Raw genomic sequence first — 25,753 nt, 5'->3', positions numbered from 1 at the left:
ATACATATGGTTTACATTCAGCACAAACTCTGGGAAAACTCACAAAGAATGCAAATGTATACAGATGCATATATCATATACAGACTGCTATGTTAAAAACAAAGATATCGGGTTTTCTTCAGTGGCCAATTGTATAATCAAACACAGCAATGAGCTCTTAAAGGGGTTGTCCAGTACCTTTATATTGATCGCCTAGGATAGGTCACCAATATCAGATTAATGGTGACACCAAACACTCTCACCAATCAACTGTACCCAGATGTGATCGGTGGCTGGATGTGATTGGTTGTGGAGGAGAGTAACACAGCTCCGTCACCGGTATAGTGGCGGAACTGTATATAGTATTCATTTGAGTACGGGCGGATATGCAATTTCCCGCCACAACCATTATACAGTTGACAAAGCTGTCCTGTTCCAATATAAAAGTACTGGACAACCCCTTTAATTGCCGGAACACAATCATTATTATGTTACTCTGCAAACTTGCTAGCCATACTAAATTCTTTAGTTTCGAGACTTCAGTTTTGAAGATACACAGTAATTACGACATTATATATACATATATACATATAATATATATATATATACATATATATATATATATATATATATATATATATATATATATACTCTCTATACGCTCTACCCCAACATATCAGACTCTTGCCTACTGTAGAAACCTTCAAAAGGAACCTGAAGACCTACCTCTTCCAACAAGCGTACAACCTGCAGTAACCCTCGCTCCACCACACCGCTGCACGACCAGTTCTACCCTCACCTACTCTATCCTCACCCATCCCTTATAGACTGTGAGCCTTCGCGGGCAGGGTCCTCTCTCCTCCTGTTCCAGTCGCTGACTCATTTTGTTCAAGATTATTGTAAATGTATTTGCTATGTATACCCCTTTTCACATGTAAAGCGCCATGGAATAAATGGCGCTATAATAAAAAATAATAATAATAATGTATACAGTTCTGATTGTTATATGAGTATATAGTACACAGCAAGTCCCAGATAGCTACTTACCCTCCTTGTGCTTGTACTCCAATGTAATATCTTCTCTCAGGTTCTTATTGACCGCCTTAGTACTGATGAATTTCCCAATGCTTTTTTTCTCCTCTTTTAACATGGTGAGCTGCTCATCTCCATCCATGTCTTTCACCATCCATTCTATCTTGTCAGCATTTACTTCAGCAAACACAAACTTGGCATCATATGGCAGGTACACCACTCCCTTTTTTATAGCGGTCAGAGAACATGGGCCGCACTGGAAGATTCCTAGAAATGGAAATATAGAGGAAAGTGAGCATTGGTACAAATAGCCATGTGTTCTCCATAGACAAACATTAGCGGTAGAAATATGTCATTAATTTTCCATTTTTTGCTACGCTGTCCACGGCATCACTATGGATATGTGTGAATGTACACTTTAAGGGTTATTATTATTACATAAATTGATGGGATATTATGAGGTTATGTCACCATTTTTGATCAGTGGATTGCCAACCTCTGGGAACCCCAATGGGCCGAGGAGAAGATTTAGTGATTACTGTTTTTCATTGCATGTAAAATTAGATACAGATATGACTCGAGATCAGTATTGCAGCCTCTTCATTCTTTGGATTGTGAGGGTCCCAGAGGTTAGACCTCCACTGACCACAACATGATAGCATATCTTAAACCTCTCATCAGGATACACATATTGCCAAAATGGCAACTAGCATAATATAGTTGTTGCAACTAGTGATGAGTATAAGTGCTCATTATTCTAGCTTACCTAGGGTGCTCGGGTATGCACCGAGTATAACGGGTGCTAAAGTGACATGTTCGAGTCCCCGAAGCCGGATATTTCGCAGCTGTTAGACAGCCACAAAACATGTGGGGATTGCCTGACAATGCATACCCGAGCACCCTAGGCAAACTCGAGTAACGATCACTTGTACTCATCACTAGTTGCAACTCATTATGTCACAGGTTTACCATGACAAAGAGGGGCCAGAAGACCGCGATGTCTGGTTTCACATACTCCTGCACTAGTTACAAGCACTTCACCATCATATTAAACAGTGCAGGTTTTTTCCTTGCTAACAGTGCAATGGTTAATTTGTTCTGTTGAAAGCTCCTGGAGCTTTCCTACTTAGATGGTCTCAGCTGTTCAATGCTGGCCAATCCCCTCTGCTATGTATTCTTCCTCTGGGACTCAGGGATTGCCACTTTTATTTCATACTGCCTGGTTTTGGAGTTGGAGGTGTAGTTTGTGGTTGTAGGTGGCGTTTGGAGATTTGTTCAGAAGACTGTTGCTTGGAGTTTTTGTGCACACCCTCATCCTCTCCTATTTGGTTTATCCTTCCTTTAACTCCCAGTGTTCCACTCTGTTGTTTTGTGAGTGCATTTTGTATGATTTGTATTTTCATTTATTCCTGTCCGTCTTCCCTTGTTTGTCAGCTTTGTGTATTCCTATATACTTCAGCTTACCACCTCCCTGGGGGTAGGAGGGGACAGCTAAGGGATGACATAGGAGCATAGCAAGGCATGTGACCCCGGCATCTTCACCATCAGAAGTAATCTGGGGGACAGGGATAAAATAGGGTGCCCTCTAGCTTGAGGGATAGGGAAGGAGCCCTTTGCCCCAGGATATCCTGCAACAGTGCCGTGATACATTAGTCATGTTCGGCATAATTTCTTCCTTATCAAACTTAACCTTGCCCATAAATGTTCAGAAAACTTTGGTTGACTTTTTTCTCTAATTATATGTGCACCAGTAAAATAAACATCCCAAAAACTTTAAAAAAGTGTTCAGGAAATTAATAAAAACCAAAAGATGCTTCAGGGGAAAAAAACAGACATTTCCTGAAGTATCTTCCTCTTGAAAGATTCAGCCAGTTCATCTTCCTGAAAAATACATTAGCAAAAAAGCGGTGCTATATACAATTGGGATGGAGTGGTGGCCTGTCAAGATGCACATAGGAACCACTATAAAAGATCTGCCCACCCGTCCTGTTCATTTTTAGTAAGTTAATAAGGTAAGTTAATGTACTTAACATAAATGGGGGTTTGTTTGGGTCATGTTGGCAGGCAGTGGGAAAGGGTTTCTTGAAGTTGGTGGCAAAAACTGTAGTGGGGCATTGTACATTGAGTAGATGGTAGCTTCCTATTGGTTTTGGAATTTTGGTAATAGCCTGGCGGAGGCTGAGGCTCTTCAGGATGGGGTCCCTGGGATTTGGTGGTATGGAATTATTTTATCAGCAATAGAGGTGCCCCTGAGTCTGTGGTTGCGGCTGGAGGTAATGCTGGATGGTTATTATATTTGTTTCCGCCTGGTTTTGGAGCTTCAAGAACCTCCTTACCTTTATTACTTATTTACTATTTGGTATGGTTGTTATAATGACGGCTGGTTTGGCCAATTTTAATCCAAAAAATTGTGTTACGTCTGTTTATTTGGGAAATCCGGGAAAAGAGGGATTGGGGAGGTTAAAATTGAAAATGGTAATAAAAAGGGGCAGCCTCTACAATAATGCAGTCAAGTTTTTTTTCTGTAAATGCCACTCCTGGTTTTGGAATACAAACACTGATAAAAAATACTGACCTAAAACTGAGGTGTGAATAAGCCCTTACTCTGTTATTTTTCCTTACACTCCCCTATTTACCTAATCTTATTCTCATGCAATAATCATCTATTGCCTTTCTGACTACCCCAATAAGTCCTATATGCTCAAACAAAAATTGCTCATCTGACCTTTTCATCTTGCACCATACATCTTACCTTCACTTGGTTCCTGGGGGGTTGCATCAAGTGCTTGCCAGCCATCATATCCACTAGGAAGGTCTGGTCGTTTCATCCATACATCATTCCACACATGGAAGTTCCTAGAACACACAACTTTCCTATGAATCCAGATAAATTCTGTAATTCTAAATGAATATGTGTAATATGGTCGATGATCCATTCCTAAATATTTAATTTTTGTAATTGTAAATGTATATGTCATAGACATATAAAACACTTTGCCAGCAACTTGATAGCTAATGATTTGAAAAACTACCAACCAATTAAACTCATTTAAAGGGCTTTTCAAGGCTCTAACATTAATAGCTTATTCTTACTATAGGCCATTCAATTTTGATAAGCTGGGGGACCCAACTCCTGTTGGATTACTGCATTCTTGTTTTATTTTTGTACATAGAACTAGATGCACATTGGGAGGAATCAAGGCTTCAGCACAGCCCAAGGCAGCTAGAAGGTTTTGTTAAAAAAGTTTTGGTAATGCTGTATATTATCATGTGAACCTGCCATAGATCCCATATGCAATATAGACCAGTATGACTATAAAGAGTATACAGGAGCGGTGTGTCAGTATTTTGGAAGCACTTCTCTTACCAAACGGAATCACTGCAGTATTCATCTATCTTTTCTCCATTCTCGTTCATGTAAAAATCAATCTTGAGATTCTCCTCAGTATCATGAGCTGAAGAAAAGTTAGTAACACTTCTTGCTGGGATCCCAATGCAGCGCATAACTATTTCAGGGAAAAAGAAAAAAAAACAGATAAAGGGATATATCAGGTTAATTTCACCCCAGCCCCAGAAATAATTAAGATGGATTGTTAAATAAGATGGTGGAAAATAATAATAGCAATAATGAGCTACAACTTATTGTAACAAATTAGATATTAGATTTCTTAACGGTTTCCAAACCCTTAACATTGAAGACTTGTCCTCAGAAGAGCCCATCTATGTTTTATCAAAGGGGTCTCCTCCAGTCAGCATACGATAAAGGCTGCACTGCTCCAGTTCATCTTTTTAGGTTTTTGTTTCAGTTTTTTTGCGCTCTGTGCAAATAAGGGTGTGGCCTCCCTTTTCCTTGAGCTGGACATTATATTCATATAGGGTCTTAGTCCTTCTCAGCCCTTATTTACATTACATCACTTGACAAATAGTAAGGTTTTAATACTAGAGGTTAGGACCATCCCGAATAGGGTCACCTTGCCGTGGTTGGATGGCTTTTATGTTTTTTTTAATCAAAATTATGCTAACTAAGCACCCTGTATTATTTTCATGCACTATTGTTATTTATTTACTGTAGGGTATTTGCTTATTATGTTTTTATCTTGGGTTTTGTAAGTGAATGTGGCTGTAAATGGTACTGCAGGTCAGTCACATTCACTTTAATTAAACTGAACTGCAGTACCAGGCATCAAACCTCCTACGCATGAGCGTCTGGGCCTGTGCATGCCATCTTAAAGGGAATCTGTCACCAGGTTTTTGCTACCCAACTGGAAGGAAGCATAATTTAGAAATCATGATTTCAGCGATGTATCACATACAAGGTTACTTGCTGCAGTTTTGATAAAATCACGTTTTATCTGTTGCATATCGACAATCTATGTGACTTCTGAGGTCTGTATAACCCCACCCACACCACTGATTGGCAGCTTTCTGCCCATGTGCAATGTACACAAAGCTGTCAATCAATGGTGTGGTGGGGTTATTCAGAGCTCTTGAATATGGAGGAGTACATAGCAGCAGGGTTGCTAATCCTCTAGTTATAATCTCCTGTTGATAAAACAGTGATTTTATTGAAACTACAGCAGGGAGCCCATTAATGACATATTGCTGGAATCAGGGTCTCTGTCTCTACATTATGATGCTCTCTGATTAGGTGATAAAACCTGGTAACATATTCCCTTTAGGGATAGGCCACCAATATTTAAGTAATATAAAATCTCTTTTGGGCTAGATTCACATATCCATGTTTCATAGTCCAAGAACAGACATACGAACTGGCCGTGGGTCTTCTGATCATAATCCAACAGTCTTATAGGTAGATAAGAGGCACTTAGGTTTCAGCCAGGAGACCCATGGTCAGTCCGTACATCGCTTTCCGTAAAACATGGATGTGTGAAACTGACCTTAGTCCTACCTAAACTAATTTTCTATGAGATCAACAATGCATGTTGAATATATTTTTAAAGGACCATTTACAGAGAGAGCTGCTATTTGTAAAAAAAATCCCATATCTAAGAAATATTTAAATTATAAAGCAGTAGATCGATCCGGCACCATCCAACAACTCCTCAACAAATGAGTAATGGCAGTGCAAAATCCAAACATTGAAAAAATGGCACTCACCATACCATAAAATCACTTCTATTCAAACTTCCATAAAAACATGGATGCAGGAGGATACGGCAGTGTTGAAGTGTAGTCTGGTGCAGTCTGGAGCCATCGTCTACCACGCTGCCCGTATCCTCCTGTATCCATGTTTTTATGAAAGTTTGAATAAAAGTGCTATTTTGGGATGGTGAGTGCCACTTTTTCTATCTTTGGATTTTGTATATTTAAACCATGTCTCATAAATAACTGTCCGAACTATCCCGTACCGTGGACCTTGTGGTCCATGTTCGATTAGGAGTAACATAAAATAAATAAAATACTTTTTCTGTGTTTTTGGGCTTACTTGTTGTCACCACTCCGGAGAATACCCAACACTGACCAAACAGAACAGGCCTTTTAGTTTTGTAATAATTCTGCAGAATTGCACTGCTTCCTGTCCAGGAGGTGGGAGAACATCCCGCAGAATAATTTCCTGACCAATTTCCCGTCAGAACTCCACTGTCATCATTTGAATTAACCTAAGGAAAGTATACAGCTGGTCAGTTCTGGCCTGGCATGTCCGTAAAGATTACAGTTAGACATAAAAATGATCATAAAATAAAAGTATTAGAGACAGTTTGAGTAAACACAACACTGCTAATAAAGGGGACTGCATCTACTAGACATGTAAGAGATATTATGTCAATATGCCGTAAATGTCTATCGTAAGGCAACCTGTTAAGGTCGATCTGTTATCAGACTATACCACTTAAAGTAAGAACATAGTGTCGGGACAGGTTGGCTTTCCCATTAACTGAAACAGAACAAATGAATATTGTTTAATTTATCTACTATGAGCAATCATAAGGTGTGGTGCTCCCCTGCCTCTCCCTGCCCTCATGATAGTGATTGCAGGCTGACTGCTTTATATGCATATTACAGGCAGGAGGGGCACTCTCCTAATGAATATACTGGTGTGTATTCAATAATCGCTCTGATTAGCCAAATGGTAGAAAATATTATACCGCTTAGGCTAATAGAAGGGCATACGTTCCCATACTATGCTGCCTTACATAGGACATCATAGTCTGATGAGAGAGCTGCTTTCAAGGGAAACTATCAGTTGATTCATGTTGCCCAAACCATACCATAACCTCGCTGCGTGATTGCAACCGATTATCTTCTTCTCTAAAAATCTTAATGATCCATCCAGGGACCATAAGCAGAGACAAGACTAGTGCAGCCGGCTTCTCCCCGCACAGCTCTAATTGATTGACAGGTCTTTCCCGTCAACTAAACTTATGCAGGGAGAATCCAGCTGGGAGTGAGGTCGGAGTATACTTAACAATGCTTATGGTTCCTGGCCGGATCTGTTAAGTATGTTCTCTCTGAAATGCTATAGTGTTTCGGAAAAAAATATGCTAGGCTGCAATGGTGCAGATAGGCTTAAAATTATACTGCCATGGTTTTCATGTTGCCCATAATTTGGGCAGAAGAAATTGACTAAGGCTGAAATCACAGTGGCGTATGGCATCAGATGCGAAAGCATCTGATGCGATATTTCGCATCTGATGCGATATGCTAATGACACTCGGCTCCAGCTCTGCTGCGAGTGTGAGCCGAGTATCATGCTACTCTAATTAGATTCTTTTGCATGAGAGGATCGCAGCACAGGTGCGGAGAAGACAGAGAAATTAATTTCTCCATCTCCTCCATTGCCTGTCTCGGCGTATATCGGACTGCACTTGTGTGACATCCGATTGCAGTCCAATGTTTCACACACGTTCATAGACTTGTATGGCTGTAAGTAAGCCGAGTCTCGCTGCCAATCACAGCATGCTGCGATTGTTTTCTCATGCTGAATCGGCATGAGAAAATAATCCCTGATCTACTCTGCCCGACAGTATAACATTGGGCCGAGTGTTATCCGATAAAACATTGCATAGCTCTCGGCCGTGTTATGCGCTAGTGTGACCCCTGCATGACAAGTTTCCTTTAAGTTTCCCTGATGATTAATTTTTGCACTTTTAGATGAAATAGTAGTAAGCAATAGATTTGAAATTCATTTGTTACGTTGTTGAAAGAACAACTAGCCAAACATCGCAATATTTCTGTGCTGCTAATTATTAGAAAAATGGACCTGACCCCATACTATGATGCCTGATAATTTGACTATTATATTTTTGTTTCTTTATTTAAGGGATAACATTCACAGATCATTATACATTTAAAATATTATACATAAAATAGTTCTTTGCATTGTATACACACAATGATGAGATACAAAATTTCAAATCTGGTGTAAAACATACTAAAGCTGAGAATTTCCTTGACAAAATGACAGGGTCCCTCCTTGCTGCTGGTTTGAGCCCACTACGGTCTAGAAGAAGGAAGCAACAGTCCAACACGTCTTCTTCATACTAAAAATAGAAAAGCAAATCTTAAATGGATATATATTGAGGATAAAACTCTATTCCCATCATGCACTATTAATGTTTTTTTTATTATTATTATTATTTTTATTATTTATTTATTTATTTTTAGAGGGGTTGTCTACTCCGACACCCCTTAAGTTTATTCCCAGTAAAATAATAACACACTCACCCCCGATGCCATTCCAGCAGTGCTGGCTTTGACTTCCCCGGGGCTCGCTTGACATTATGTCACGCGATCACTGTGGCCAATCTTACTTTACTCTCCTTTCCTACAGCAACAGCAGCTCTCACTTCCTTCAGATGTCTTGATTTGTCAGAAGGAGGGGAGAGTGAAGCCAGTGCTGATTTGCCGCATGGATCATTGTTATGTCATGCAAGCCTCGGGGAACCAGTGCCGATACCTCTGGAAGGGCACTGGCACCGGAGGTGAGTAGAAGTGTTGTATTTTACTTGGGGTATTCAGAAGGAGTTGTCCAAGTAGTGGACAACCCTTTTAAAATCATTTCATGGCCTCCTTACTATCCGAGGCTCTGCTTAAGCTTGTATTGGATGCTCTCCATTAGAGATACCACCATTTTTACATGGAAATATAGAGCTAGTTGCAGCTTGTCGGAACAAATTAAAAGTCAAGAGATCTAACACAGCATTATGGTTTCCATTATAAATGAAAGCCATAACAATGATGTAAGCAGAGACTTATGAGAATATTTCTTCACTGCAGAATATTAATCTGCTAAATAAGAAAAATTAATTTTCAATTACAAGTCTGAAAAATACATTCCCGGTGTGTAGCTATATGCATTGCAGAGGTAGCAGTCCAAAAGCCCAAATCCCTTTAGCAAATTTTAAAATCAGCACATGGTAAATCAGGGCACTTTTATAGATCTTATATTGGGGCCCACCTAGGAGCTAATCCTAGCGAACGATGGGAGATAACCCTCTACGCCTTCTTTTGCGATAATCAAATATGTAGCTAAACTCACCTTATGTTTCTATGCTGATATATATGACATATGGGGATAATGTTATGAGGTAGGGTGTATAATTTCATTCTTCAACCTCAATTACAAAGCTTGCCTAATTGCTATTTAAATAAACATAGCTTATTCATAATGCATAATTAAATCCCTAGGATTTCCCAAGGGTCCAAACATATTCTTAGCGTCACAATCCGTAGAGAATGTTCTGCTTCACTGCTACATTAGAATGAAAGCACAGTTTTTCCTTTGTAATGAGAAAAGTCACTGTCATGTTCTTCACTAGATTGCCAAACCATTACTGAAATCTACAAGTTAAATCAGGAATCGGTCTTTTCTAAATGTAAAAAAAAATTAAACAGTACCATTAAAATGTCAAAACATTAGGACAGCTTCTATCGATAGTGTATAGAAAGACTGCAAATGTTTTGTATTACTAAAGAATTGCCAGTGATATTGAGCTTACTATCCCTCTCCCATTAGAGGACACAATCCCAACAACAATGTTATGTTACAAAGGTGCTTATATGATTTTTTAAAAGGTTGTCCCCTTTGCACAATCCATTTGTTTTATAAGAGTGCTCCTCTAATATTCTGATAACAGAGTGTCCCACTGCTAGGTTTTACACAATCCAGCCTAAATGGGAATCTGTCATCTAGTCTGAAAGCAGTATATTGTAGAGACAGAGACCCTGATTCCAGAGATGTATTACTTACTGGGTTCATAGAATCATAGAATCATAGAATCATAGAATGGTAGAGTTGGAAGGGACCTCCTGGGTCATCTGGTCCAACCCCCTGCTCAAAGCAGGATTCACTAAATCATCTCAGACAGATGTCTGTCCAGCCTCTGTTTGAAGACGTCCATTGAAGGGGAACTCACCACCTCTCGTGGCAGCCTGTTCCATTCATTAATCACCCTAACTGTCAAAAAGTTTTTTCTAATATCTAATCTGTGTCTCCTCCCATTTAGTTTCATCCCATTGCTTCTAGTCTTTCCTTGTGCAAATGAGAATAAAGATGATCCTCCTACAATGTGACAGCCCTTGACATATTTGTAGACAGCTATTAAGTCTCCTCTCAGTCTTCTTTTTTGCAAGCTAAACATTCCCAAATCCTGCAACCGTTCCTCATAGGACATGGTTTGCAGACCAGTCACCATTCTGGTCGCTCTTCTCTGAACTTGCTCCAGTTTGTCTATGTCTTTTTTAAAATGTGGTGCCCAAAACTGTACACAGTATTCCAGATGAGGTCTGACCAAAGAGGAGCAAAGACCGATAATGACTTCACGCGATCTAGACTGTATGCTTCTGTTAATACATCCCAGAATTGTATTTGCCTTTTTTGCTGCTGCATCACACTGTTGACTCATGTTCAGTCTATGATCTATTAGTATACCTAAGTCTTTTTCACATGTACTGTTGCTTAGCTCTATTCCTCCCATTCTGTATATGCTTTTTTCATTTTTATTGCCCAGATGTAGTACTTTGCATTTTTCCCTGTTAAAAACCATTCTGTTGGTTGCTGCCCACTGCTCCAGTTTATTTAGGTCTTTTTGAATCCTCTCTCTCTCTTCTCTAGTATTAGCTATCCCTCCTAGCTTTGTGTCATCAGCAAATTTAATCAGTTTACCCTCAATTCCTTCATCTAAATCATTGATAAAGATGTTGAACAATACAGGTCCCAGGACGGAGCCCTGCGGTACCCCACTTGAGACATTCATCCAGCTGGATGTGAAACCATTTACAACCACCCTTTGAGTCCGATCACTAAGCCAGTTATGAATCCACCTAACAGTTGCCTGGTCCATTGCATACTTGGTCATTTTTTCAATAAGGATGGTGTGAGATACTTTGTCAAATGCTTTGCTGAAGTCAAGATATACTATATCTACAGCATTTCCCTGATCCACCCAGTCAGTGATTCTGTCATAGAAGGAAATTAAGTTAGCCTGACATGACTTGTTAGTTACAAACCCATGCTGACTCTGGTTAATCACTTCATTCTTATCCATGTACTTACATACATGTTGTTTAATAATTTGTTCAAAGATCTTTCCTGGTATAGCAGTCAGACTCACCGGCCTATAGTTCCCTGGGTCCACCTTCTTCCCCTTTTTGAAGATAGGAACAACATTTGCTCTTCTCCAGTCTTCTGGGACTTCTCCTGTTCTCCAAGAATTTTCAAAGATTATGGAGAGTGGTTCTAAAATTTCTTCTACGATCTCCTTCAGTACTCTGGGGTGTAATTCATCTGGACCTGGAGACTTGAACTCATTTATGTTAGCTAAATATTCCCTCACAATCTTTCTGTTTACAGATAACTTGGATTCCTCTATTCCTTTAAAAGGACAGTGAAGATCAGTTGATGTTACATTTTTTTTCTGAGAGAAAACAGATGCAAAATAGGAATTAAAAAGTTCGGCCTTCTCAACATCCTCTCTTACCATTTCTCCATTTTCATCCTGTAAAAATCCTATAGCATCTTTGACTTTTCTTTTACTTTTGACATACCCCCAAAATCCTTTTTTATTGCTTTTGACATCTCTTGCAAGCCTTAATTCATTGTCAGCTTTAGCTATCCTGATACGTGCCCTGCAGGATCTGCAGACTGCATTATAATCTTCTTTAGATATGCCTCCCTCTTTCCATTTAATAAACATTTCTTTCTTTCTTTTTAGCATGTGTTTAAGTTCTGTGTTCATCCATCCTGGTTTCCTTAAATGCTTCCCATTCTTCCTACTTTTCGGGATTGTTAACGATTGTGCTTTGAGAATCTCATTTTTAAAAATTTCCCATCCTTCCTGGACATTTTTGTCCTTAAGGACATTCAGCCATTGGATCCCTCCTATTCTCTTTCTGAGTCTCTTAAAATCTGCCTTTCTAAAATCTAACCTTGAAGTTTGAGTCTTCACATGTCTTCCTCCTCTAGTTATCCAAAATTCTATAATAGCATGATCGCTGCCTCCTAGGGTCCCAGCCACCTTTACCTCCTCAACCATTTCCTCCCTGTTTATAAGGATTAGATCCAAAGTAGCAGATCCCCTTGTTTTCTCCCCTACCTTTTGGAAGATAAAGTTGTCAGCAAGAGAGGATAAGAATTTGCTTGACCTGTTAGTTTTACTTGAGAGAGATTCCCAACAAATGTCTGGATAGTTGAAATCTCCCATGACCACTACGTCATATTTTTTGGAGAACTTGGTCATTTGATACATAAAGAGTTCCTCCATATCTTCAGCTTGCCCAGGTGGCCTGTAGTAAATGCCTACAATGGTGTCCTTTCCGTTGTTCTCTCCTTGTATTCTTACCCAAACAGTTTCCACAGAACTCCCAGTCTCTGAAGCTTCAATCTCTGTGCAGATATACGCTTTTCTAACATACAATGCGACACCTCCTCCTCGTTTATCAAGTCTGTTTCTTGCAAATAAGTTGTATCCTTTTAGCCTTTCATTCCAATCATGTGTATCGTCCCACCAAGTTTCAGTGATTCCAATGACATCATATTCCTTTTCCTGCATTAGTAGTTCCAATTCTCCTTGTTTGTTGCCCATGCTTTGTGCATTTGTATAAAAACATTTTAGTTTGTGATTGGTTTCTCTTCCTCCCATATTTTTATTATTTAAATTGTTTTGTCTTTGTTCTTCCTTTCCACTTCCAGTAGCAGAGATCTCAATAGTATTTGTCAGCTGTATGGCTTTTTCTGGCCTTTTGCTTCCCTTCCCACATTGTTCTAGTTTAAAGCTCTTCTGATGAGTGTAGCAAGGCGACTTCCAAATACATGTTTTCCAGTCTTCGTAAGGTGCACCCCATCTCTAGCAAGTAGTCCATCGTATAGGTAATTCATTCCGTGATCCAGAAATCCAAATCCTTGTTGACGGCACCATCGACGTAGCCAGTTGTTCACCTGTAGAATCTTATTCCACCTCATTGTTCCATGGCCATCCACTGGGAGGATGGATGAGAAGACCACCTGCGCTCCCAATTCTTTCACTTTCTTGCCTAAGTCTTCAAAGTCACTGCAGATGGTTTCCAGGTCCTTTCTTGCGGTGTCATTTGTCCCCACATGTATTAGCAGGAATGGGTAGTGATCTGTAGGTCTGAAGAGTCTTGATATCCTGTCAGACACATCTTTAATTTTTGCTCCTGGAAGACAGCACATTTCTCTTGAGGTTATGTCTGGTCTGCAGATAGCGGCCTCTGTTTGTTAGAACCTTGCTGTTAGGTTTTTTTTCCTTTGCTGGTCACATGACCTTGTTGGCCTATTTAATCCTGCTCCGCCCTTCTGGCTTTGCTGGACTTCATTGTATATCTACTTTCTAGCTAGCCTGTGCTCTGTATCTAACTCTGTTAGTTTGCTTGGTCTACGGACCTCTAGGTTCTATCTATTTTGTTTGTTCGTCTGTCTGCTACTATTTCTGTTAGGAGGTGTCCCATATTCCTCCCAGTCCTTAGTACTTGTAGGGATTCCCTCCCCAAATCTATAGGTCTCCGTACAGACTAGATTAGGACTTTAGCAGGTCTGATCGCAGGATCAGGTTCCCTGTTACATCGTAGGGATTCAGCTGAGTCTTATAGTAGGGACAGATCTCCTCTCTTTCCTTAGCTTTGGTAGCAGAACATAACAGTAAGTCCAGCCAAGCCAGAAGGGCGGAGCAGGATTAAATAGGCCAACAAGGTCATGTGACCAGCAAAGGAAAAAAAAACTAACAGCAAGGTTCTAACAGTACCCCCCCTTCTAACACTACTCATGGGAGGTTGTTTGTGCCTGGGACCTTTAGGAGAGATTTGTTTGTTGAGTGTCACGAATCTCGGTTGGCAGGTCATCCCGGAATCTCTGAGACCAAGAGACTGGTGGGTCGCAGTTTTTGGTGGCCTGGATGGCAGAAGGAAGTCATTAAGTGGGTGCGCCAATGTACTATATGTGCTAGATCTAAGTCCTCACATACTCCTGCTGCGGGGTTGCTTTGTCCTTTGGAGGTCCCCAGTGCTCCTTGGACACATTTGGCTATGGACTTTATAACTGACCTTCCCCCCTCTGAGGGTTTTACTGTCATCTGGGTGGTCGTGGACCGTTTTAGCAAGATGTGTCACTTGGTTCCCTTCGTCAAACTGCCCTGCGCTAAAACTCTCGCTAAGGCCTTTGTCAAGGAAATTGTCAGACTTCATGGCGTTCCTACTGACATTGTTTCTGATAGGGGTCCTCAGTTCGTGGCTCGTTTTTGGCGTGCCTTTTGTGACAGGTTGGGAATTCATTTGTCGTTTTCGTCCGGATATCATCCTGAATCTAATGGCCAGACAGAAAGGAAAAACCAGGATGTTGAGCAGTTCTTGCGTTGTTTTGTGGCAGACAATCAAGAGGGGTGGTCTGAGTTTCTGCCACTTGCCGAATTTGCTCTGAACAATCATACATCTTCTTCTGCTGGTTGTTCGCCTTTTTTTTGTTGTTCTGGGAGACATCCGTCGTTTGGGTCGTTCTCCAAGTTGGGATCTGCCGTGCCTGAGGAGGAGAATTTTTCCGGTGATTTGGAAAGAGTTTGGACGGATGTGCGTGGTAATCTTCAGGAGGCCAACAGAAAATCTAAAGACTACTTTGATAGGAAACGACAGGAGGTTTTGTTCGCTGTTGGTGACATGGTTTGGTTGTCCTCTAGGAATCTGCGGTTGAGGATTCCTTCTAAGAAATTGGGTCCCAAGTTTGTAGGGCCCTTTAAGGTGCTTCAGGTTGTCAACCAATCTGCTGTTAGGTTGGAGGTTCCTACCTCCTGGAGAATTAATCCGGTCTTTCATGTCTCTCTGTTAAAAAAAGCTGTTGTGTCGGATGGTGACGCCTCTGCCTCTGTTCCTCCGGTGGTGGAGGACGGGGAATATGAAATTTCTCGCATCCTTGACTCTAGACGGTATAGAGGTAGTTTGCAGTATCTTGTGGCCTGGAAAGGTTTCGGACCCGAGGATAACTCTTGGGTGAGGTCAGATGATGTTTCCGCGTCCAGACTTATCAGAGCGTTTCACAGGAGATTTCCTGATAAGCCTGGTCCTAGGGGATCCGGAGGATCCTCTTAGAAGGGGGGGTACTGTTAGAACCTTGCTGTTAGGTTTTTTTTCCTTTGCTGGTCACATGACCTTGTTGGCCTATTTAATCCTGCTCCGCCCTTCTGGCTTTGCTGGACTTCATTGTATATCTACTTTCTAGCTAGCCTGTGCTCTGTATCTAACTCTGTTAGTTTGCTTGGTCTACGGACCTCTAGGTTCTATCTATTTTGTTTGTTCGTCTGTCTGCTACTATTTCTGTTAGGAGGTGTCCCATATTCCTCCCAGTCCTTAGTACTTGTAGGGATTCCCTCCCCAAATCTATAGGTCTCCGTACAGACTAGATTAGGACTTTAGCAGGTCTGATCGCAGGATCAGGTTCCCTGTTACATCGTAGGGATTCAGCTGAGTCTTATAGTAGGGACAGATCTCCTCTCTTTCCTTAGCTTTGGTAGCAGAACATAACACTGTTCCTCTTAACAGGGAATCCCCCATGACCACCACTCTCCGTTTTTTCTTCACAACATTCTTCTTTCTCCATCCAGGAGGATTCTGAGGGCTTACAAGGTTATTCATTGCTGGCAAAGTCTTATCTTGCTGTATTTCTTCATGGTTCTCCTGCGTGAGAGCCTGGTACTGGTTCCTGAGCAGTATGGGTGCTGACTGCCTCTCGATCCTCCTGCTTCTGTGGGTCACATGCTTCCATTCCTCTGTTTCGTCAGGTGCAGTTCGAATTTCTTCTCTTTCTGAATCATGAAGAGATAATTCTGCTCTGTCTAAGAACTCTTCACCTTCCTTAATGATTTTCAAGGTAGTTAACCTCTCTTCTAGATTTCGCAACTTTTCCTCCAACAGGGACACAAGCTTGCATTTCTGGCATGTGAAGTTTGGCTTTTCCACTGGCAAGTCTGTGAACATGTAGCAGGATATGCAGCTCACCAAATGGCTCCTGGACTCTTCCATGTTCTTACTGTTAATGTTCTGAAAACAGTGAAAAAAGTTTAAAAAAAAAGCCTCAAAGCCTCCCCTGGTTTACCGATGTCCTCTTTTCAGCTCCAACAGCCAAAATCCAGTGTTCTTTGAGCTCGCGGAGACTCTTCACTTACCCCAAAATGCAGTGGGAATATGCAAATTATCTCCTCAGGACTCCTCCCCTGGTTTACCGATGTCCTCTTTTCAGCTCCAACAGCCAAAATCCAGTGTTCTTTGAGCTCGCGGAGACTCTTCACTTACCCCAAAATGCAGTGGGAATATGCAAATTATCTCCTCAGGACTCCTCCCCTGGTTGCTTGCTATAGTTTTGATAAAATAATTGTACAGTGTACAGCCCATAGATCTTAACAGCTCATTTACATATAAGAAAAACATTGCTTTCTCTGGATTAAGACTTTGGAATACAGATATCAAAGTATAATTTTATTCAGTTTTCTATGACCTGTATACACTGTGCAAAGGCATAAAGCTGCCAGTCAGTGGTAGGGTTATACAGAGCTCATGAATATGGAGGAATATGTGGCAGCAGGTTTACTAGTCCTCTAGTGATAATCTTCTGATAAAACAATTATTTTATCAAAACTATAGCAAGCAACCCAGTAAGTGATACATCTCTGGATCCAGGGTCTCTGTCTCTCATAACAGCTCATTTACATATAAGAAAAACGTGGATTTCTCTGGAATAATACATTGGATCGCAGATATCAAGGTATCATTTTACTCAGTTTCTTATTATCTACATGCCCATATAGATGATTTCGGAGGGTTGATCCTACTAACAGATTCCCTTTAAACCCTTACAGACCTTGGAAGTACTCAGTACGTCCTGGTTGGTAAGTACGTACCGAGTACCTCCAGCCTCTGTGCGCGTGCGATCGTCAGGTGACAGCTGATTCTGACAGCTGACACTTTAACTCCCTAAATGCTGCGATCACAGCATTTAGCGAGCAGGCAGAGGGACTGCTATGCCTTATAACTGCAATCAGACTGCTAAATGTGAAAGTCTCGTAGTGGGACTAAGTTAAAAAAAGTAAAAAAAAAAATTGTAAACTTATTTTTTTAAAAAAATCTGAATATAATAAAAAAATATATATATTGTACTGATAAATTTGTAATAAAATGTAAAAAAATAAAAAAAGTACACATATTAGATATCGCCGCATCCGTAACGACCTTCCCCATAAAAATGGCACACTAGTTAACCCCTTCACAGAACACCGTAAAAAAAAAAAAAAGGAGTAAAAAACAATGCTGTATCATCATATCACCAAACAAAAAGTGGGGTAAAACACAATCAAAAAGACGAATGTAAATAAAAATGGTATCTCTGAAAACTCAGGTATCTCTTGTTCCGCACGCAAAACACAAGCCGCCATACAGCTCCATCAGCAGAAAAATAAAAAAGTTATAGCTCTCAGAATAAAGCAATGCAAAAATAATACATTTTTCTATAAAATAGTTTTTATTGCGTAAAAGAGCCAAAACATACAAAAACGATATAAATGTGGTATCGCTGTAAACGTACTGACCCAAAGAATAAACCTGCCTTATCAATTTTACCACACATGGAATGGCATAAAAAATACAAACAATTCCTGAATTGATGGGCTATGTTCATTTTGCCTCCCAAAAATCGTAATAGAAAGTGATCAAAAAAATCATGTGCACGAAAATGATACCAATAAAAACGTCAACTCGTCCCGCAAAAAACAAGCCATAACATGTCTCCGTCGGCCGAAATATGGAAAAATTAGAGCTCTCAAAGTACGGCAATGCAAAAATTAGTTTTTGCAAAAAAAAGCGTCTTTTAACCCCTTAATAACATCTGACGTACTAATACGCGTCTGTGCCCTGGGACTTAAGAGCCAGACCCGTATTAGTACGTCATCGCTATCGCGCGCGCACACAGGCTGTGCGGGCGCGATCGCCGCCGGGTGGCAGCTGATTGTCACAGCTGACACCCGGTACTATGTGCAGGGAGCGGTCACGCACCGCTCCCAGCACATTAACCCCCGCGATGCTGCGATCGAAGTCGATCGAAGTCGATCGCGGCATTGCGGGGGCAAGGGGAGGTGATCGGCGATACTCACCTCCTCTTCCGGCTTCCAGCGCAGTCTGCAAAGGCTTCCCGGGTGTTGCCATGACGACCCGATGTCGTCATGACAACATCCGGGTCACCAGAGAGCAGGAAGATTGCTTGGACATGCGCAGTGCATCTCCAAGCAATCTTCACACTGTGCACTTCTGACAGCCTTCATGGCATAGGGATGGTGCTCCATTCCTGTGCCATGCAGGCGATCAGAAAAAAAAAGTGAAAGTCCCAGAGTGGGACAAAGTAATAAAGTGGATAAACTGTGTGAAAGTGGAAAAAAAAAAAAAAAAAAATGTGCAAAAATATTATAAAAAAATAAAAAAAATAATACACCAAAAATAAAAATATAATGTACCCATCAATAAATATTATTATAAAAAAAATAAAAAAAAAACAATAAAAGTACACATATTTGGTATCGCCGCGTCCGGAACAACCTGACCTATAAAACTGTCCCACTAGTTAACCCCTTCAGTGAACACGGTAAAAAAAAAAAAAAAAAAACCAAGCAAAAAACAATGCTTTATCACCATACTGCCAAACAAAAAGTGGAATAACACGCGATCAAAAAGACGCATATAAATAAAAATGATACCGCTGAAAACGTCATCTCGTCCCGCAAAAAACAAGCCACCATATAGCTCCATCAGCCGAAAAATAAAAAAGTTATAGCTCTCAGAATAAAGCGATACTAAAAAATATTTTTTTCTATAAAATAGCTTTTATTGTGTATAAGCGCCAAAACATAGAAAAATGATACAAATGTGGTACCGTTGTAAACATACTGACCCGAAGAGTAAAGCTGCCTCATCAATTTTACCACACGCGGAACAGAATAAAAAAAAAAAAAAAAAACAATTCCTGAATTGTTGGTTTTTGTTTATTCTGCCTCCCAAAAATCGGAATAGAAAGCGATCAAAAAATGTCACGTGCCTGAAAATGGCACCAATAACAACGTCAAGTCATCCCGCAAAAAACGAGCCGTCACATGACTGTCTGCCAAAATCTGGAAAAATTATAGCTCTCAAAATATGGCGATGCAAAAACTAGATTTTACAAAAAATGCGTCTTTTTAGTGTGTGACAGCTGTCAGTCATAAAAACCCCATATGATTCTGGCATTGCTGTAATCACACCGACCCGAAGAATAAAGTCGTCTAATCACTTATACCGCACAAGGAACGGCGTCAAAAATAAACTCTTGGGTTAGGATTGGGCTAGGGTTAGGGCTGGGTTTGGGGCTAGGGTTGTGCTAGGGCTAGGGTTGTGCTGGGGCTAGGGTTGTGCTGGGGCTAGGGTTGGGATTTTTTTCAAAAGTAAGAAAAAAAGATGACGATATGGCGACTAGTGTTGAGAGCAAGTGCTCGCTACTTGAGTTTGCATCGGGTGCTCTGGTATGCATTGAGTATCGTGGGTATTTGAGTGACATGCTCGAGTCTCTGCCCCATATGCTTCGCGGCCAAAAAACTTTACGGGGATTGCCTGCCATGCACGAGCGATCCCCGCATGTTTTTTTTTGGGTGTCTAATAACCGTGAAACATGCGGAGCAGGGACTCGAGCATGTCACTCGAGCACACGCTGTACATGGTGCATACCTGAGTACCCGATGCAAACTCAAGTAGCGAGCACTTGCGCTCAAGAATAATGACAACTTATTCAATATGATGACCTAATGTAAACAAATAATGTGCCATACCTCTGGGTTCAAAATGTTCACTATACACCTTAATAAAATCCTTGAGGGGTATAGTTTCCAAAATGGGGACACTTGTGGGGGAGCTCCACTGTTTAGGCACATCACGGGCTCTCCAAACGCGACATGGTGTCCGCTAACAAATTGAATGGAAAATCGGCTCAAATTGTTAGCGGACGCCATGTTGCGTTTGGAGAGCCCCTGTGTGCCCAAACATTGGAGCTCCCCCACAAGTGACCCCATTTTGGAAACTAGACCCCCCAAGGCACCTATCTAGATGCATAGTGAGCACTTAGAACCCCCAGGTGCTTCACAAATTGATTCGTAAAAATGAAAAAGTGAAAATAAAACACTTTTTCATTTTTATGAATCAATTTGTGAAGCACCTGGGGTTCCAAGTGCTCACTATGAATCTAGATAGGTGCCTTGGGGGGTCTAGTTTCCAAAATGGGGTCACTTGTGGGGGAGCTCCAATGTTTGGGCACACAGGGACTCTCTAAATGCAACATGGTATCCGCTAACAAATTGAATGGAAAATCGGCTCAAATTGTTAGCGGACACCACATTGCGTTTGGAGAGCCCCTGTGTGCCCAAACTTTGGAGCTCCCCCACAAGTGACCCCATTTTGGAAACTAGACCCCCCAAGGCACCTTTCTAGATGCATAGTGAGCACTTGGAACCCCCAGGTGCTTCACAAATTGATTCGTAAAAATGAAAAAGTGAAAAAAAAAACACTTTTTCATTTTTATGAATCAATTTGTGAAGCACCTGGGGTTCCAAGTGCTCACTATGAATCTAGATAGGTGCCTTGGGGGGTCTAGTTTCCAAAATGGGGTCACTTGTGGGGGAGCTCCAATGTTTGGGCACACAGGGACTCTCCAAATGCAACATGATATCCGCTAACAAATTGTCGGCTCAAATTGTTAGCGGATATCATGTTGCATTTGGAGAGTCCCTGTGTGCCCAAACTTTGGAGCTCCCCCACAAGTGACCCCATTTTGGAAACTAGACCCCCCAAGGCACCTATCTAGATGCATAGTGAGCACTTGGAACCCCAGGTGCTTCACAAATTGATTCATAAAAATGAAAAAGTGTTTTTTTTTTTCACTTTTTCATTATTACGAATCAATTTGTGAAGCACCTGGGGGTTCCAAGTGCTCACTATGCATCTAGAAAGGTGCCTTGGGGGGTCTAGTTTCCAAAATGGGGTCACTTGTGGGGGAGCTCCAAAGTTTGGGCACAGAGGGGCTCTCCAAACGCAATGTGGCGTCCGCTAACAATTTGAGCCGATTTTCCATTCAATTTGTTAGCGGATACCATGTTGCATTTAGAGAGTCCCTGTGTGCCCAAACATTGGAGCTCCCCCACAAGTGACCCCATTTTGGAAACTAGACCCCCCAAGGCACCTATCTAGATGCATAGTGAGCACTTGGAACCCCTAGGTGCTTCACAAATTGATTCGTAAAAATGAAAAAGTGTTTTTTTTTTCACTTTTTCATTATTACGAATCAATTTGTGAAGCATCTGGGGGTTCCAAGTGCTCACTATGCATCTAGAAAGGTGCCTTGCGGGGTCTAGTTTCCAAAATGGGGTCACTTGTGGGGGAGCTCCAAAGTTTGGGCACAGAGGGGCTCTCCAAACGCAATGTGGTGTCCGCTAACAATTTGAGCCGATTTTCCATTCAATTTGTTAGCGGATACCATGTTGCATTTAGAGAGTCCCTGTGTGCCCAAACATTGGAGCTCCCCCACAAGTGACCCCATTTTGGAAACTAGACCCCGCAAGGCACCTATCTAGATGCATAGTGAGCAGTTGGAACCCCCAGGTGCTTCACAAATTGATTCATAAAAATTAAAAAGTGTTTTTTTTTTCACTTTTTCATTGTTACGAATCAATTTGTGAAGCACCTGGGGGTTCCAAGTGCTCACTATGCATCTAGATAGGTGCCTTGGGGGGTCTAGTTTCCAAAATGGGGTCACTTGTGGGGGAGCTCCAATGTTTGGGCACACAGCAGCTCTCCAAACGCAACATGGTGTCGCTAACAATTTGAGACAATTTTGCGTTAAATTTGTTAGCGGACACCATGTTGCATTTAGAGAGCCGCTGTGTGCCCAAATATTGGAGCTCCCCCACAAGTGACCCCATTTTGGAAACTAGACCCCCCAAGGCACCTATCTAGATGCATAGTGAGCACTTGGAACCCTCAGGTGCTTCACAAATTGATTCATACAAATGAAAAAGTGTTTTTTTTTTCACTTTTTCATTGTTACGAATCAATTTGTGAAGCACCTGGGGGTTCCAAGTGCTCACTATGCATCTAGATAGGTGCCTTGGGGGGTCTAGTTTCCAAAATGGGGTCACTTGTGGGGGAGCTCCAATGTTTGGGCACACAGGGACTCTCTAAATGCAACATGGTGTCCTCTAACAAATTTAACGGAAAATCGGCTCAAATTGTTAGCGACACCATGTTGCGTTTGGAGAGCCGCTGTGTGCCCAAACATTGGAGCTCCCCCACAAGTGACCCCATTTTGGAAACTAGACCCCCAAAGGCACCTATCTAGATGCATTGTGAGCACTTGGAACCCTCAGGTGCTTCACAAATTGATTCATAAAAATGAAAAAGTGGGGTTTTTTTTCACTTTTTCATTGTTACGAATCAATTTGTGAAGCACCTGGGGGTTCCAAGTGCTCACTATGCATCTAGAAAGGTGCCTTGTGGGGTCTAGTTTCCAAAATGGGGTCACTTGTGGGGGAGCTCCAAAGTTTGGGCACACATAGGCTCTCCAAACACAACATGGCGTCCGCTAATTATTCAAGCAAATTTTACAATCAAAAAGTCAAATGGCGCTCCTTCCCTTCCGAGCCCTGCCGTGCGCCCAAACAGTATTTTTTCCCCAAATATTGGGTATCTGCGTGCCCAGGGGAAATTGCACAACAAATTTTGGGGTCCATTTTTTCTTGTTACCCCTGTGAAAATAAAAAAAATTGGGTCTAAAGTAACATTTTTGTGAAAAAAGTTAAATGTTCATTTTTTTCTTCCACATTCAAAAAATTCCTGTGAAGCACCTGAAGGGTTAATAAAGTTCTTGAATGTGGTTTTGAGCACCATGAGGGGTGCAGTTTTTAGAATGATGTCACTTTTGGGTATTTTCTGTCATAAAGACCTCTCAAAGTGACTTCAAATGTGATGTGGTCCCTAAAAAAATGGTTTTGTAAATTTTGTTGGAAAAATGAGAAATCGCTGGTCAACTTTTAACCCTTATAGCTCCCTAACAAAAAAAAATTTTGGTTCCAAAATTGTGCTGATGTAAAGTAGACATGTGGGAAATGTTATTTATTAACTCTTTTGTGTGACATATCACTCTGATTTCAGGGCTTAAAAATTCAAATTTTGAAAATTGCAAAATTTTCTAAATTTTTGCCAAATTTCCATTTTTTTCACAAATAAACGCAAGTGATATCGAAGAAATTTTTCCACAATCATGAAGTACAATATGTCACGAAAAAACAATCTCAGAATCAGGGGGATCCCTTGAAGCGTTCCAGAGTAATTACCTCATAAAGTGACAGTGGTCAGAATTGTAAAAATTGGCCCGGTCATTAACGTGCAAACCACCCGCGGGGCTTAAGGGGTTAGTATGTGACAGCCGCCAAACATAAAAAACCCGATATAAATCTGGTATCGTTGTAATGGCACAGACCCGAAAAATAAAGTCATCTAATCACTTATGCCACACGAGGAACGGCGTAAACAATAAATAAAACCAATTCTTCACCTGCTGTTGATTTGCTTATTCTGCCTCACAAAGATTGCTGTAAGGCTCAGCAAACATTTATCTTGCGTTCTGCGCTGAGCGCTTACACCGGGGTTTCCGTGTAAATCTCTGAAATATGTTATTCAGATGGAACCACCAGTGGAAGATTCCCTATAATGAGGCAGGTGGAGGCACTGTGGACGCAGTCTGGCCTGTTATCCGGCAATGTCCGTCTTTTTAGGCATGCAGAAAAATTCTGTCGGCCAGAGTTTTGTGCACTTCTGAAAAGAAGAACACTGCTGAACAGAGGCCAAACAGAGTCTAGAGTAACTCTGCTGCCTCATTATAGTGAGTGGATCCCTCTGGGATTTCATTTGAATCATGTGATTCAGAGATTTAGATGGAAACCCCCATGTAAGTGCTCATCGTAGAGCGCAGGATAAATGTGATCCAAAATATTATGTAAAATGTTCCCAACAAAAGTTTCAACTCAATCCACAAAAAATGCAAGTCCCCACTCAGGTCCACCATGTATTAATGGAAATATAGGGGCTTCCACATTACTAGTAGTACAAAGACTCTGGAAAAGCGCTATGGCTCCACGCCCCCCAAAAGAAATCCAGCAAATTCTACGCTGCCAAATCCAAATGCTCTCCGTACCTTCTGAGCCCCAGTGTGCCTAAACCACATTTAGCGTCCACATGTTTGGCATTTCTGTAGCGATAAGAGCCCGTCTAATTTACAGGTGCATGTCTCCAGAAGCATGAGTTGGTCACTATCATGTACTGGTCACTACCACGTACTGATCACTACATGTAGTGGTAACTACAACATACTGGTCACTACAACGGCAGTTTGCAATTTTCACTCAGCAATATCCATTGCTGCTTGATTCTGGAAAACACCCATGGAGTCAAAATTGTCATGACACCTGTAAATAAATTCCCAAAGGGGTATAATTTCCAAAATGAGGTCACTTGAGGGGGATTCTGCTCTTCTAGCACTTAGGGGCTCTGTATATGGAGTCTGCAAACTAATCTAGGAAAATCTGCACTCCTGGAGGCAAATATCGTTCAGTCACTCAAGAGACTCGCTGTGTGGCTAAACAGTACTGTACAGCCACATTTGGGGTATTGCCACGTTCAGCAGAAATTGTGGGATTTTTACCCACTTCTCTGTGTGAAAATGTACAATCTTGGGCTAAAACAAAATTTTGGTGGTAAAAATGTAGTAATTTTTTCTTCACTGCCCAATGGTACAAAACTCTGTGACCCACCTGTGGTGTCAATATGATCACTACAACCCTAGATTAATTCATTGATTGGTTTAGTTTGTAAAATGGAGTCACCTATGGGGGGGGGGGATCTCCAAGTGGGCCATGGCACCTGCAAACTATAACAGTAAAATCTGCACTGTAATATGGCGCTCCTTCCCTTCTGAGCTTTGCACTGTGCCTGAGAAGTATTTCCCAATTACATGTAGGGTATTGGCATAGTCAGGAAAAAATGGACCTCAGTTTGTTGTAAAAAATTTCTCCTATTAGTCCTTAGAAAAATTAAAAACTTGAGGCTACCATTTTAGTGGTAAAAATGTAATTTATTCTTTCTTCACCGCTCAATGGTATAAAATTCTATGAGGCACATGTGGTGTCAATACGACCACTGCACCCCTAGATGAATTCATTGGGGG

General features: G+C 41.2%; 1 protein-coding gene across 1 annotated transcript in view; it reads right to left on the bottom strand.

Annotated features, from left to right (window-relative positions):
* The window catches only part of TGM4 (transglutaminase 4), a 50,121-nt gene that overhangs the window by 7,242 nt on the left and 17,126 nt on the right, over positions 1-25,753 (bottom strand). The window contains exons 6-10 of the mRNA XM_073678157.1: positions 8,406-8,513; positions 6,458-6,632; positions 4,379-4,517; positions 3,764-3,867; positions 1,027-1,278 (exon numbers count right to left, since the gene is read on the bottom strand). Coding sequence (XP_073534258.1) covers positions 1,027-1,278; positions 3,764-3,867; positions 4,379-4,517; positions 6,458-6,632; positions 8,406-8,513 — 778 coding nt within the window. The remainder of the gene's footprint in view (positions 1-1,026; positions 1,279-3,763; positions 3,868-4,378; positions 4,518-6,457; positions 6,633-8,405; positions 8,514-25,753) is intronic.

The sequence above is a fragment of the Phyllobates terribilis genome, unplaced genomic scaffold (genome assembly GCF_046119375.1).
Source record: "Phyllobates terribilis strain yellow unplaced genomic scaffold, ASM4611937v1 Scaffold_4__5_contigs__length_816908805, whole genome shotgun sequence".
NCBI classification, from domain to species: domain Eukaryota; kingdom Metazoa; phylum Chordata; class Amphibia; order Anura; family Dendrobatidae; genus Phyllobates; species Phyllobates terribilis.
Note: the sequence above shows the minus strand (reverse complement) of the source record. Positions and strands in the feature narration are given on the sequence as shown.